The sequence below is a fragment of the Strix uralensis genome, chromosome 22 (assembly GCF_047716275.1).
Source record: "Strix uralensis isolate ZFMK-TIS-50842 chromosome 22, bStrUra1, whole genome shotgun sequence".
NCBI classification, from domain to species: domain Eukaryota; kingdom Metazoa; phylum Chordata; class Aves; order Strigiformes; family Strigidae; genus Strix; species Strix uralensis.
The window spans coordinates 10,212,894-10,228,110 of NC_133993.1; the positions used below are offsets into that span (position 1 = coordinate 10,212,894).

Consider the following 15,217-nt stretch of genomic DNA (forward strand, 5'->3'; position numbering starts at 1 on the left):
GCAATAGGACAAGAGGGAATGGCCTCAAGCTGCGCCAGGGCAGGGTCAGACTGGCTCTTAGGAAGGATTTCTTTGCAGAAGGGGCTGTTGGGCGTTGGAATGGGCTGCCCAGGGCAGGGGGGCAGTCCCCATCCCTGGAGGGGTTGAAGAGTCGGGTTGACCCAGCGCTGAGGGATCTGGTGGAGTTGGGAACGGTCAGGGTGAGGTTCATGGTTGGACTGGAGGAGCTTCAAGGGCTTTTCCAACCGAGATGATTCTGTGATTCTGTGAATTGTGGATCCCATTTCATTACGATGGGATGAAGTATGGATGTGGCGCTGTCTGCCTCACTCAGCTCTTTAGTACGACGTGTAGCTGAAACGTGGCCACGAGCTGGAGTGACAGGAATGGGTATGTGAGTTGGCAGCTGGGGCAGGAGCGATGGATCTTTACAGCCCTTTGCACAGCGCTGAGCTGGTGCCCTGTGAAAGCTCGTCAGGAGGTACCGAACCATGCGTTTCTGTCCCTCTTTGTCACCCAGGGTCACCTGCACTCCAGTTTCTGAGGGAGCAAAGGGAGCAGGACCCCGGCAGCGTGGCTGGAGCAAGGACTCGTGCCTCTCCAAGCGCAGCCTGTGCTGACAGTGGGATTCCTCTGTGGTCGGGGGTCAGGGGTCACCTCTCCCCCCCTCCCCAGCACTGCCTGCCAGACGCCTGCCTACACAACCCGATGCCCCTATAAGGCCAGGGAGAAGCTGAAAGGTGCCTTGTCTGAACGTTTCCTCTCTCCTTTCTGGCCTTTTCGCTCAGCCCTGGCAGTGGCTGCAGCCCAGCAGGACCCGGCCGCTCCTGTGCCCAAGCCAGGAAGGGCCATGGATCCTGTTAAATTGCAATTCCCCGTGCTGAGCGTGGGGACAATGTCTGCCCCGTGGCCTCCCCTGCTTCCTCCCAGCATCACCCCAGTGCTCTTGCCACGCTCTGATTTCTGTGGCCGGGCGTGCTGGGGTGTAGGAACCCCAGCGAGCTGGGAGCCTTGGACGTGTGTTTTGGGGGAGACCTGCCCCCACGTACCAGCATCTTCCCCCATGACTCCAGGGTTGGGTTTGCCCCTGGGTCAGGTCCCCCCCTGCAGTCAGGCATCCCCATATGGCATTTTTTTTTAGAGCCAAGTTCCTGTATCCTGGAAGTTAGAGGGGTAAAAAAACCCAAGGAAGGTAGAGGGGGTGGGATTTAGGAGGGTAAAAATACAGAACTTCTCAAAGGAACTGCTTAGCCTTGTGATTAGCTTCTCCCTTGGTGACTCTTTATCTTTCTAGCCTGGATTTCTTACAGCTCATCAACTTGTGTGTTTGCAGCCAGCGCGGGCACCCGGTGCCCCTTCCTCGGGGCTGGCTGGGCAGGAGGCTGCGGGATAAACCCTCTTCCTCCGAGCAGCATCTCCAGGCACAACGGCAGGGCCAGCATCCCACGCCCAGGCTGCAGAGCTCCCAAGGAAAACAGCCTTTATTGAAAGCAGAGCAGATAAAGGACAAACACGGCCCCTCTGCCTGCCTGTCGCTGCGGCTGAGCAGAGCGGGGCTGACTCACCCCCTCCTGATCCCCTGTCCGGGTGTGCGTCATCGCTTGTATGTCACAGCTCTGTTAACCTTCGGTTCCTCGTGCCCCGTGGTTCACACCTCGAGGCTGCTCCTTCCTAATCGGTGATGTTCAAGATACGTTCTCTACCACAGCTAGCAAAAGTTGGTTTTTTTCTCCCTCTTACTGTTTCCAGCAAAAGGAGACTTCTGCCTTGAAACTGGTCTCGTGTCCGCTGTGCTTTGGCATCTTGATTGTATTAATGTCCTCCCAGCGTGGCCTCTGCAGCCCGGTCCATTAAGCCTTTGCTTTCTAATGAAACATCGGAGTTAGAAATTTCACGTGGCTCATAGATTGTACCACCTATGGGAGGGTTTCTGTGACACCCCATGGCTGTGCTGAAGGTGTAGGGGCTGTGCTTCCAAAGCTTGCATTTCTCCTGGTTCGCAGGACAGGGAGAGGAAATGTTGTGTTTGTGAGCTGGGGTACCTCTGCAGCCACAGTGAGCTCCCGTGTGCCTGCCAGCACCCGGCGCAGAGCTGCTGTCTGGATCCCTTCCTGCTCCCCACAAAACCCTCGGAGCCGTGGGCGCTGCGGCCCCCCGCGCCGCCCCAAGCCAGCTGGGGTGGGGGCTGCACGGAGCTGGCCTGAGCCTGCAGCTCCTCTGCAGAATGGAAACCGCCATGTCTGACTTTCCCTGGAGAGCTCTTGTTTCCCGTTTCTGGAGCAGAGCGGCGGCAGGAGCTGCTCCGTGCTGCGCTGGGTGCCCGCAGCCCTGGCTGGCTCCAGCACCGGGGGGGTCCGACCTGGGCACATCAGTGCGGCCCCAATGCTGCCTGCTGCTGCCTGCCCCTGCCTGCTGTGCCAGGGCCCGCGCTGGAGCCAGGCAAGGCCACGGGAAGCCCAGATGGCAGCAGAGGTGTGTCTTGGCTTCTCCAGAAGGTATTATCACATGTTTGGCAGCTTTTTCCTGAAAGGTGTTTCCAGGCCCAGCTGGACGTGCTGTCTGGATGGGAGGCAAATATGTGAGGTCTGAAGGAGTGTCTCTGTAGGAGTGTGTGTCGGGGAGAAATCGGCTTTATTCCGCCTCCTCCGCTGTGCTGCCGGTTCTCTGCGTCCGAGCTTTATCTTGGCATGGCACGTGAGCGCGGCGCCAGTCCACAGGCAGAGCCCTCATCCTGCAAGCTCACTCTTTGTGGGGCCAGCCCGGCTTCCCGACCGACTGTCCGTCTGTCTGGCAGGCTGCCGTCCTGCTGCGGGATGGGAAGGGTTACGGGAAGCTGCCTGCGCTGGCCAGACACGCTGATGTCTGGCCCCGTGTGCTGGGGTGAGCATTTCCCTTGCTTGGGGAGTGATGTGTCGGCTGCTCTCCCAGCCTGCTCCGTCAAAGAGTGCTCCTGCTCTGCTTCTCCCACCCCCAGCACCTCTGTCCCACTGCCCGCAGCCTCCCCCCGGCCCGAGGGGGTGGGCATCGGCCCCACGTTGCACCCGCAGAGCCGAGCTGCTGGGCCCAGGTTTGATCTGCTCCGTGAGAGGCGGTGGTGACCTTTCCATTGTAGGGACAACACACAGCGTGACCGGGGAGGGGTGAATCCCCAGGAGGGGCAGCTTTGGCTGCACACTTGTAGGCTGCCACTGGACAGGCTCTTTGCTTCCCAGATAGGCAGAGGCAGCTCCTGACAGTCATTAGTGAAGGGCCAGATCCCCACAGAGAGGATGGAGGAGGTCGGGGTGTCTCTCTGCACGTCTGCTTCCCCCCCCATGAAAATGGGGCATCTTTCTGGCCGCTCGGATCTGAAGTCAGCAAAGCTGCTGTGTTGGGGCGGGCCAGGCAGCTGGGTGCTGTTTCCTTCCCCGTTGGAGCCATCGAGTCAGCGGTTGGGTTTCAGCCTCTGCAGAAGCTGCTTCTGCTTCTGGGAGACACGGGTGGGTGGGAGCAGCGGTCCTGTGCAGAGCGGGGCCGGCTGGGACCAGGGACTGGGACCAGCAGCCCCCAGAGCTGAGGCTGCTGAGGGCTGGGGAGCACGTCTGGGCTCTCGCTGTGTGCTGTGAGAGCTCATCACTCTCTACGGCTCCCTGAAAGGACGTTGTAGAGAGGTTGGTGCTGGTCTCCTCTCACAGGGAATTAGTGACAGAACGAGAGGGAACGGCTTTAAACTGCAACAGGGGAGGTTCAGATTGGGCATGAGGAAAAAATGTTTCCCAGAAAGAGTGGTCAGAGAGTGGAATAGGCTGCCCAGGGAGGGGGTGGAGTCCCCATCCCTGGGTGTGTTTAAGGGCCGTTTGGATGAGCTGTGGGGGGATGTGGGGTAGGGGAGAACTTTGTAGAGTCGGGCTGATGGTTGGACTCGATGATCCCGAGGGGCTTTTCCAACCTGAATGATTCTGTGATTCTGTGTTAGCTCCCTCCTGGGAGAGCTGGAAACCCCAGTCTTAAAGCTGTGTAGAGTTATATTAAAGAAAAAAAAAAAAGCACAACAAAAAATGGGACTTTTCAGCTCCTGGGTGTGATGGGAAGGGATGCTGATGTCAGTGTCTGGCAAACAGAAATGAGGATGCTTGTTTTGCCAGCCTCCACCCTCCACCCTCTGGTTTCGTTATGGTCTTCTGGGTGTATTCCTTCCCAGAGGCGGCCAAACGTCCCCTGAGGTGGACGCGCTTTTGTAGGGGTGTAGCTCGTCCAGTGCTCGGGGCTCTCCAGCAGGCAGCTCGCCGTGGCTCAGTCGCTCCGTGTACGTGACTTGGGCGCGCTGGTAGCCCACAGGAAATTCAAAGTAAATCTGAGTTACCCCAGCCCCCGCTGAAAGAGAAACGAGATCAGCAGATGCATAGGGAGTTGTCTGTGTGTTTCAGCTCTTGGCAATACCCCCTTTTGCGATTTCTGGGTATGTTGGGGGGTCTCCTGAGCAAGGCAGAGGCCCTGTTAGAAAGCTGCTGCATCTCATGAAGCATGTGGGTCACGGCGAGGAGCTGTTGCTGAATCCAGCTGCTGTGCACGCCAGCTTTCCCCCGTGTTTAAATCTGTTTTTTCATGTTTGTACCCAGATTCGCTACAAGGAGGAGTTTGAGAAGAACAAGGGGAAGGGCTTTAGCGTGGTGGCTGACACCCCGGAGCTGCAGAGAATCAAAAAGACTCAGGATCAGATCAGCAACGTGAGTAGCTTCTAATCTCCGTGTGTGATATTGCCGTGACCTTCCTCCCGCCGGGGGAGGCTGCGGGGGGCTCTGCATCTCGGCAGCCTGGCAGCGTTCATTCTCCAGCGTGTTTGCCCGGGCATCTTGCGACCCTCTTGCACCTCTCCCAGCTCCTCCATGCTGGCAGATGCTGCAGCCGGATCGAGAGGGGCATCCAAGTCCCGAGGAGCTCAAGTCCACGCTGACTGTGAGAAGCGAGAAGGGGAGCAGCGGAGCGTGGCGTTTGGTGGGGGCAGCCGTGGCCTGGGGACAGCCCCTGGTTGTCACCGTAACCCGCAGCGTGGGCAGCGCTCGCTGGCTGGGGCCAGCCCCATGCTGCTGCCCCTGAGGGACCCCCGTCCCTCGCACGCTCTCCCTGGTTTGGGTCTGCGTGTGGAAGCGCCGGCCAAAGGCACAGCTCTTCCTCCTGTCCCTTTGCAGCTGGGACCGTCCTCTGCCAGGCTCCGCTTGCCCTGACCCCTCCTGACACCCGCAAAGCCCCTTCCAGCCATCCGGCTGTCGGGCCCCTTGGCTGCAGCTGCTGCTGTTGGTTTGTGCCAAGGCTGCGGACAGTCCCCAGGGTCCCTCCAGCTGCTGTCACCCGCCCTGAGGGTAGGACAGGCAGCGTCAGCCGCTTTCCCACCTACAGCCCACCTGCAGGGAGCTCCTCGAGGTCCCTTGGCCGTGCACAGCTTCCCTCCCGCCGCCATCCCGCCTCTGCGCTGACGCCGAGGGGTTGCACAGCACCATCTCCATCCTCCCGTGACCTTCCGGAAGGGGAGATCCTGTCTGCAAGAGCCTCAGCTCTTCCATTTCCAAAAATTACATTTAAAACCCTGCCTAAGTTCAGCGGCAGCTCGCGCTTCACCCAGCAGCCTCCATCCACATCCAGGTGCTGGTGGCAGCCGTGGACGCCCGTGCGTTGCCATGGCAAACGAGGAGGATGCACGCTCGCACGTATAGCTGCGGCACTGGGTGCGGCCGACTGGGGGGGGGGCGTGTCTTATATCTGTCCCCTGCCCAAACTCAACCCTGCGCTCCCAGGCGATGCAGCGCAGGAGCCCGCGGGAGCATCTGCCTTCAGCAGAGTGCAGGGAGTTAATTAACCTTTAGCTGGTAGCGAAAGTCACGCGTGTTCCTTATCATTCACCCCGGAGCTGTGGGGAAGGCTGGGGAAGGCCGGCTTCTCCCTGACCACTAAACCCCCCCCTGGAGCTTTGCAGCTTTGTGTGAGAAACCTCTTGGGCGTCCACTCGACGGGCGGCTTCTGCGAGCTCCTCCCCTGCTTCCAGCTCTGCAGGGCCCTGAGCTGCTCTTGCTTTTCCATCCCTGCCTTGGAGACAAAGCCCCTGGGGTGGGAGCTGCTGGCTGCTCCCCCCGGCGTGGCCGGGGGGGGGGGGGGAAGGTCTGTGCTTGCAAGGAGAGGGAGGCGGGTGCCTGCGCCCACAGTGGGAGCTGGCAGACGCAAACAGGGGAATGCCCAGTGGGGCAGGAGGAGGTTCTTTATTCCCTCTTCTGATCCCATTGAGCAGGTCTCTGGCAAGCACTGGTCTCTCCTGGGGGAGCTGCGGGATGTCACCTGCACACCCAACCCCAGGACAGCGGGGGCTGGGGAAGGCAACGGACCTGGCTGGAAGATTTTCCCTGAGGGGCAGCTTTTTGGTGGGGTGTGAGCTGGCAGGAGATGAGCACAGCTTCCCTGCAGTGGCGCGGGGCTCTTACAGAAAGCACCTCTCTTTTTTTGGGGTTTTTTTTGAGAGAGAATCTGTGGAGGTTTGGGGGGCATTAAATAACACAGCAGAGAGATGAGGCCGTGTCCCTCTGCTTGGCCCCTTTCACCCTCTCTCGGCCGTGGTAGCGTTTTTCAGCAGCTTCCCCATGAGCATCTGGCTGCCAGCCTGGGGCTGCAGTGACCCACTTCATAAAGACCCAGAAACAAACCCACGCTCCCTGCAGAAAGCCCGGCTCGGCACGCAGCGGGTTCATTCCCGGGGGTGCAGCTGGGTGGGCACACAGGCAGCAAAGTTGGGCGGAGGGGGCTGCCCAGCATGGCTGCACTTGCTGGGGCCCCGATGCAGCATGGAGGAGCCCCAAACCACCCCGTGGTGCTGCCCGTGGGGAAACCCTCCTGGCAGCGGAGCTGTGCAAAGCCTGAGCCTTGGACTGCCTGAAGCGGGGGGAGCGGGGTGCTCCCCCCGGGGGGTCCTTCCTAGGAGGGGGGCGCTCTGCTCTGGGCTCTGCCTCCTGCCTGCGCCGAGAGCCTGCTGTAGTGCCCTTCAGTAAATAACTGTTTAACCAGCAGACAAATGGGCTCCAGGTGCTTTCCGATGGCAATGCATTCATTAACACAAGTGGCTATTAATTTTTACACCCACACCCAGGCAGTTGGGTTAACCGCTGGGGGCGGGGGGGCCCTCTGTGCTGGCTGCGGGGGAAGGCTCGGTCCGATGCGGCTGGTGTGTTTGGTGGTATCTGCCTTGAGTCTCCTTCAGCAAAACCCCCCGAGGCCCTCTCAGGCTTCAGTTAAAGAGAGATCTGGGGGTAGATGTTGGAGCGGTACCTCCGCGGCGCCCGCTGAACCTGGCGGGGGGGACTTGCTCCGTGCTCCTGCAGCCTGGGGGCTTGGGAGCCTGGTCTTGAATCTCACCCACGCCTGAAAAAATTGCATCTCCCACCCACAGGATGCTTAAACCTCCTCCTTTCTGTGCCATAAAGGGGTCTGAGCAAACGTCCCTGTGGCCTGGGGGACATGTGGGGGAAGAAGCCCCCCTGGGACTGCTGGGGAGGCTGTGAGGTGGCTGGTGTCGAGTCCTCGCTGGCAAAAAAAATGAGCTGGGACGAGGTGAAGGACATTGCTGACGCCGAAGGGCTGTAGGAGCTGCTGCCAGTGCTGGGGCCGGGCTCAGCCTCGTGGCCAGCGCGGCAGGGCTGCGCTCTGACCTCCTCTTCCTCTCCTGTCGCTGCAGATAAAATACCATGAAGAGTTCGAGAGGAGCAGGATGGGCCCAAGTCCCAGCGAGGGCGCTGAGCTGGAGCGCAGGAACTCCCAGGAGAGCACCAATTACCGGAGACCCGCAGAGCAGCAGCATCAACCGTCTCATCACGTCCAACCCAGCAACCCAGGTAAGGCAGGGGGCGAGGGGGCTGCGGGCACTGCCGACGGCTCTGTGTGAGGGGCTTTGCTGTGTCCCCCACATCCCAGCACCAGCTCCGGGTAACAGACCCCATCTGTCCCCCCCCCCCTAGGCTACCAGCAGCCGTCGTCTCAGTCCTACGGCTACAAGGAGCCTGCGGCACCGTCCTCGACACAGCGCAACGCTCCTTCTGGAGGGGGGGTAAGTACAGCCCTGGGGCTCACAGCCCCAACACCAGCCCCCCCCGGGGTCCCACCCCCTGTGCGGGGGAAGCGCAGGTTTGTAGCGCTGGGTGCCTGGTTTCCACTTTCACAGCTACTGCTGGCACCGGTGTCCCTGCGCGGTGCCTGGTGAGAACCTCCTGGATCCATCACAGCTGCCTGCCCCGGGAACCCCCCACGGACGGCAGCTCTGTCCATCCGGGGCAGGGCCCGGGGAGGGTCTGCACCCACTGACCCCTCTTCTCCCCACAGAAGCGTTTCCGCGCCGTCTACGATTACAACGCGGCTGACGAAGACGAGGTCTCCTTCCAGGACGGCGACACCATCATCAATGTGCAGCAGATCGACGACGGGTGGATGTACGGCACGGTGGAGCGCACGGGCGACACGGGCATGCTCCCCGCCAACTACGTGGAGGCCATCTGAGCGGCGGGAGGGGACGGGGCCCGTGGCTGACAGCCGAGCCCCCAGCCCGCGCCGGCCCCCCCGTGTGTGTGTGCGTTTCTCTGTCCCAGCATCCCTTATCCCACCCGCTCCGGCATTGCCCGCCGGAGCCGCGTCCTGACATCTCGGTTACTCTGTGTTTCTGCAGCCGTCTCCGGTTTCTCTTGCCAATTTAGCTTCGTTCTAGCTCTGTCGGGACTGAGGGACTGTCTGCAAGGGATGTTGGGGGCTCGAGAGACCAAACCGCCGCAGCTTTCCTTCTCCTTCGGTCTCTCTCCTCTCCAGCCCTCCCAGGCGCTCCGGTGTTTCCCGGCTGGGGGAAGCAGCCAGAGTTGCCGGGACCCCAGCAAAGGGGGGAGGAGACCGTCTTAGGACCAAATTCCCCCCAGTCTGGCGGGGATGGGCGATGTCTGCGTGGACGAGGTGGGGGATGCTTGTCCCAAGAGCTGCCCTGGGCTGACGGGAGGGATGGGCTGGCAGCCTCCACCCCGCACCACTCGGGCTCTGGCTTGTCCCATTGCTTCTCCCGGCTCCTCTGTGCGGTGTTTCCATTCAGTCTTTGCTCCCTTCAGTCCTCAAAACAGAAAAATGTTCGCAATTAAAATCTTAAGCTAAATCTTTCTCCTTGGGATTCAGAGCGGCTGCTCTGGACAGGCCTGGAGGCAGCTCTTGCTGCTTCTGCCTGGGGCTCTGGCTTCTTCCTTCCGCCTCCCCGATCCCTCCGGGGCTGAGCCGGGGCCGTGCTGGTGCGGAAACGGAGCAGCCGCAGCGTTGCTTCGCCCAGAGGCTGTTGCTCCCGCGCGAGGGCTGGAGATGGGCCGGGCTCCCCACTCCTCTGCGCTGGGGGGGAGCACTGTGACACCAAGACCTCAAGTCCCCCCTGCAGCTCCGGCTTTTTTTGGGGGTCCCCTGGGCCCCACCTGCCGGGGCAGCCTCTTCCTCTTAGTGCTCGCTCCCCAAATTCACCCAGAATCTTCCTCATTTTCTCTTGCTGCTGCCAGGCTGAAGGGACCCTCCTGAGCCCTCCACTGGCTGGGCAGATGGTCTGGGGAGCCGGCAGGATCAGCCCCCATCCCTGTGCCTCTTCTGAGCCACGTGTGAAAGATCCTCCCCCTCTGCCACCACGCTAGGGGCCGTCCTGGGTGACTGTGCCCTCTGGCAGCTCGGTCTTGAGTGGCAGAGACCGGGGTTTGGCACCCCGAACCACCCTGCGCCTCTTGTTGGTCCCCAGCAAGACACAGGATCACATTGTGGACCAAAATCTGGCAGCACATCCCTGTCCCCTTCTTCTTTGGGCTCCGAAGGTCCCAGAGCTGGACAGGGACAGGTATAACTGGAAGCCTGTGCGGGGAGGGTGGGAGCAGGATGCTCTTCTCCCAGGTCACAGACGCCGAACATGGGGGCGGTGGTGATGCCGTCGTGCTGCCTCCAGCTCTCCTGCAGCCCCCTGCCCGCTCACAGCCCCGGCTCTGACCGGACCACAGGGATGGTGCAGCCAGAGGGGTCCGTCCCCTTACCGGGCTGCTCCGGGCTTGGGCTACGCTTCCAAGGGGAAGCTGCTGCTTTTGCTATTCCCAAAGGAAAAGAGGGAATTTAGGGACCAAAGCGACCAAGTTGAGACGTTCCTTGGCTCTGGGGACACGTCCTGGGGGATGGTCTCACTGAGAGGGAGAGGATCCCACCGCCTCGTGCTTGCGGTCCCCTTTCTCAGTGCACACGGGGCTGCAGGGCTGGTTCGTGGATGGTGCTGGGGACGGGGTGACTGGAGTCGGGGTGACCGGAGTTGGGGGCTGCTGGAGCAAACGCTGTTCTGGCTGGGAGGGGGTTCCAGCAGGGCAGAGACCCGCTGGGAGGGCGGGAGCCGGGGAGAGGGGAGCGTTTTGCTCCTGGCTTTTTCCCCAGTTGGCTGCAACGGGAGGGGGGGGAGAGTGATGGGGACTCCTGGCACCGTCATCCCCTCGGGGTGAAAACAGGACCCCGGAAGCTGCCAGGATGGGCTTTACGGGATGGGAATCCCGGTTGGTGCTAAAACAAGCGAGCACAAGAGCAGGGGACGGGGAGTGGCTGGGCAGGGGGGAGTCTGCATCCCCCTGCTAATCCTCTTCTTAATCACGTTCTTGTCTGGGAATGGGGGGGGGAGTATCAATGTGAATAAACCGTTTTTTAATGGACCAAATAACACAGGCAATTAGGTTTTGGTATACAGACCTTTTTTTAATGCTACCTTGAAACCATTGTCCTAATTCTCCCCTCCCAGGCCCTGCCTCTTCTCACCTGCCATGGGAAACAAACCTCTTACTGCTTGATTTCTGCCTTTTCTCTTGACTTATGCACTTTTTTGCCTTTTTTCATAGCTGAAAAGCACCTAAACCTGTATTTAAAATAAATAAATAAATAAAATAGTAAAAAAAAACAAAAGAAGAAAAATTAAAAGCTAAATTGCTTCTCATCGTGTGTAAAATAGATCCCGTCCATCCCAGCTTCCCCGGTTGCGTCTCAGTGCCGAGCTTAGAACGTGTTTTCTTCCGGATCCGTTGCTTGATTGTGTACTCCTTCCCGTCGGGTTGAGCACCCACCAATAAAAAAACGTTATTTGGCCTTTTTAACCGAACCATCGAATGGAACAAACCAACTGATTCTCTTCCCGGTTTACTCGAATTAAAAATAAAATTATAATTTTTACCTGCCGATGGTGCTGGGTTCGATTGTGGTCACTTTTCTGGCTGTTTTCCTGCTCCTTTTGGACACAGTGGGGATCTCGAGTCTGGGGGAGGCTGCCAGAGCCGGGGTCCTCATGTCTGCCTGGCTGCCCTGGGAGTGGGAGACGCTGGGAACCCACCTGGGACTCAGCTTCTTGGCTCATCCCTTGCTCTCAGTGTGGCTGGAAGCCAAGGGATGCACTTGGAGCGTTCAGAGCCTGGCTGCAGCGTGTCTGGCTCATGTGCTGCGGCCACCCGGGAGATCGGCCTCGAAATTCATCCCTGAACCACGTTGGAGAAACCCTCGTGGAGGCGCAGGTGATGCCTCCCTGCTTGCTGACCCGCTTCGGGGTCTTGCTCTGGGAGGCCAGAGGCTGGGTACAGCATGGGTCTGGGATCTGCTGGGGTTCAGGTGCGCTGGTGGCCGCTCTGAGGCCAGACCCCCACAGGGAAATGCTCAGCTTTGCTGCGGGCATCGTAGCAAGGGCACCGGGTCCCGGCTTCCCCCGACCTCTCCGGCAACGCAGCTCCGCGACAGCCGGGTCCTCCGGACCCAGCCAGCCCTGGTGCTCCGAGTGCAGCTGGCGATGGCTTAGCTCGGCCGCTGCAGCCTCTCAAGGTGGGATTTTCAGCAATTTACACTGTTCAGCAGTGGGAAAAGAAAATCTTGAAGGTGTTGGGGATAACAGTGTTATTTGCATCAACAGCACTAGCCAAAAAAATTTAAAATAGAACGGCTCCATGGCTGTTGCTGCTCACTTAAAACCGTGTTGCTTTAAACCGTGCTGAAGCAGGTGGTGTGACACTGAAGGCAAAGGACGCTGCGTACCCCAGACCCTGAAAGGTGAGAGTTCAGAGCGGTCCTGACTGATCACCACGGCTTTGTGATGCCCAAAGCTCATCTTTGCTTCTTCCCCCATAGGGTGGGCCCCTCCCCAGCTGCAAACAGGGGTCACATCATCGTAAGCACCCCCTAAACCAGGCAGCAGTTTGGGTAGGAAGAAGCAGGGCTGAAGCAGGTGGTGCCTCCTGGAAGCCCCAGTCTGGGCTGAGCGAGGGCTCCGCCACCCGGGCAAGGCCGAAGCCCCCTCTGACCGCCTGTCTTTGTCCCTTTATTTTCTGCCTGCCTGCAGGAAAGCGGCTCCGTCAGCTCCGGCATCATCTCTCCATCCTGAGCAGAGCGAGAGCCGTGCTCCGGCTGGGAGGGGAGGGAGGACGCAGCGGCTGAGCCGCGGGGGCTGGCGAGCGAAGGAGCATCCCCTCTCCACGCCGCGGGGAGCCCGGCAGCCCCCACCCCACCGGCTCCTCTCTCGCCATGCTGGATATTTTCATCCTGATGTTTTTTGCCATCATCGGCCTGGTGATCCTCTCCTACATCATTTACATGCTCTAGAGCGATGCCGGGGAAGATGCGGCTCAGCATCAGCCTCGCAATTGAAGCATCATCCAGGTGAGCCGGCTGCTCCTCGTCCCACCAGGATTTAATTTCTGGGGAGAAACATGTCCAGGGAGAGGGGGGAGAGGGGATAATTTGGGGTTTAATGCTGTTGTGTGGCTGCTGGTCCCTCTGCCTGGCTGAGGCAGCCGAGCTCAGGGCTGGAAGGAGGGCACCAGGGTTTATTTTACAAATCAGGCCACCTCGCCGGCTGAAACGTGCCCCGGCTGTTGTGTGGCCACTGGGTTCTCCCTGCGGGCTCCCTCAGCCCCTTCCTGTCTGGAAAAGCTGCTCTTCACCTTTTATAGTGGCGCAGCACAAACGTGGGGCTTTTGTTCCCAAGAGGGAGAGAAATAAAACAGCTTAGGGGAGAAGCAAGAAGGGATCCCAGTTACATCATTTTAAAGGAGGCCAAGGGGGGGGTCCTGCTGCCACTGCCCCTCCCCGTGCCGGGTGAAGGGGGGTTTGCTGCTGCTGCCTGTGCTCCCCCCGCTGCCGTGCCCGCCCGGGTGTCCCACAGCTCTCGGCCCAGCTCAGCCCAGTCTCTCCTTTCTCTCCCGCAGCCACCGCCTGGGCCGTCTCCCTCGGAGCCTTCTGGAAAAGCATTAACCCTCGGCGAGGAACCGGCTGCCCAAGGCGGAGCGAGGGGCGTTGCGGAGGGGGCCGAGCTGGCACGGCCCAGGGGGGGCGAAGGAGGGAAATGGGGTGGCTGGGGCGAGGGGACGTCCCGCTGCTGGGGCGGGGGTGCGAAGGGTCCTGCCCCCTGCTGCCCCGGGTGGCTTAGCCCCCTGGGATGAGCGCTTCCGAGGTCGGTTGGTTGGGTTTTCTTTTTGAAAAGCACTTATATTTTTAATGAAAAATGTTGAAGGAAATGAAATAAAGAGGAACGACACGGGAGAGTGAACGCGTCTGCTGGTGTTGGCTCCGCCAAAACGCGCCCCTGGGCACTGACCGCGGGGCCGGGGCACACACGGCTCCGGGAGCAAACTCCGCTTCTGTGGAGAGACGGGGGGCACCCCGAGAACAACGAGATCCCCCCAAACCCTGCCGAGACACCTCTGCGTCCCCAGGGGGGTCCTGACCTGGGACTGGGGGTCCGAACCAGGCTCTGCCCCGCACTCAGGTCCCCTCACAGGTTCAGGGAAGCTCTGGGAGGTCTCAGTCAATATCAGCATAGAAAAAGGAACTTTCTTAATGTGATGGAAATTTCTGTGGGATGGAAAGAACATTTCAGAGCTTAATTTCTCCCAGCTTGGAGAGGTCTGGGGAGGTATTTGGGGCCTCAGGAGAATTTTTCCTGTCCTTTTATGAAGTCCTGCATCCATCCCTGCCCTTACACTGTCAGTCACAAGCAAAGCTCTTTCCCAGCTGAAAGTTTCATCCTCCTAGAAGAGAAAATTTTCATATGCCTGGTCTATCCTGGGAATATTTTTTTTTTTCTAAGCACCTGAAATATCTGTAATGGGGAAAACTGCTCATGCCCTGTCAGTTAACCATGGCACCATCACACAAGTGGGCACGAGAGAACAGGCTCCAGTGAGCGCGGGGGCTGCGCGGGCACTGCCGGAGTACGCGGCAACTGGTCGATGAGACTTTCGGAAGATGGTGTTTACAGAAAGAAGAGGGATTTCAGAGTCTGGGAATGCTGGATGTGGTTAGTGTTGCCAGCTGAATACTCGACACTGCAATTTCCTGTTAGTAAAACTCCCGAGAGAAACACAAAGTTGGTGACTTTGGTCCCAAGTGTGTTCTCGGTGCTCTGGCCTCCCTCGCCGCTGAGCCCTGGAGATGTGGAAAAGCTTCTCACTCCACCACCAAATATAGTTGAAAATCAGAAGCTTGAAATATTCCGGGAGGAATTTCTTCAAGCATAAGTCATGTTCTCAATAACCTCCACTTGGTGAGTCTGTATCTGATATCAACATCTGCAGTGATTAAGAGAGAGTGAGTAACGAGGAATGCATGGAATGGAAACTCAGCTGAGTGTGAAACCAGGAACAATAATTTTCTCTCACTCTGAAGGCTCCTCTCCCCTCGGAGGGCCTTACAAACCCGCCAGCTATGCACAACAATCCCTTCTGCCGTGCCCCAAACCGGCCAGGGCCGCGCTGGGAGGTGAAGCGACCCAGCCCAGCAGCTGAGGACTGCAAAGGGGTTGGAAGCTCTGGGCAGGAGCGGTGTTTGCAGCCGGACCGAGGGCCGCAGCGGCCGGGGACAGCTCTTTAGCCGATGGGATACGGCGCTCCGCAGCTCAGACTGCAGTCAGGGTGCGGCCCTGCGCTCAAAAGAGCTCCCCTGGCACAGGGGGAATTTTGCTTCTCGTCCTGGGAGGGTTTTATCGACTCCCCACGGCAGCAGTTCAAATTTGGCAGCAGAAGAAAAAGCACTGTTTGCTCAAGTATCACTGTCCCAGCTCCCCCCGTGCGCGGCGCTGCCCGGGGGCTCCCCACCCGGACGCCATTAGCCCGGCGGTGGTTAACTGGGAGAGACGATCGGAGGGTGATATCGGGGAAGGAGGCTGCAAGGGCTGGTGTCGTTTTCCAGTTCAAACAAAACT

The 15,217-nt window shown here is 59.5% G+C and overlaps 1 protein-coding gene and 1 long non-coding RNA gene across 2 annotated transcripts in view; both read left to right on the top strand.

Annotated features, from left to right (window-relative positions):
• Positions 1-11,214, top strand: part of LASP1 (LIM and SH3 protein 1) — a 35,492-nt gene extending 24,278 nt beyond the window's left edge. The window contains exons 4-7 of the mRNA XM_074892144.1: positions 4,599-4,706; positions 7,694-7,850; positions 7,974-8,062; positions 8,335-11,214. Coding sequence (XP_074748245.1) covers positions 4,599-4,706; positions 7,694-7,850; positions 7,974-8,062; positions 8,335-8,508 — 528 coding nt within the window. The 3' untranslated portion in view covers positions 8,509-11,214. The remainder of the gene's footprint in view (positions 1-4,598; positions 4,707-7,693; positions 7,851-7,973; positions 8,063-8,334) is intronic.
• Positions 11,215-12,345: 1,131 nt separating this feature from the next.
• Positions 12,346-13,554, top strand: LOC141953544 (uncharacterized). Its single transcript, XR_012631924.1, has 2 exons — positions 12,346-12,675; positions 13,224-13,554. It is a non-coding gene; the product is annotated as an uncharacterized LOC141953544 (long non-coding RNA).
• The last annotated feature ends 1,663 nt before the right edge of the window (positions 13,555-15,217 follow it).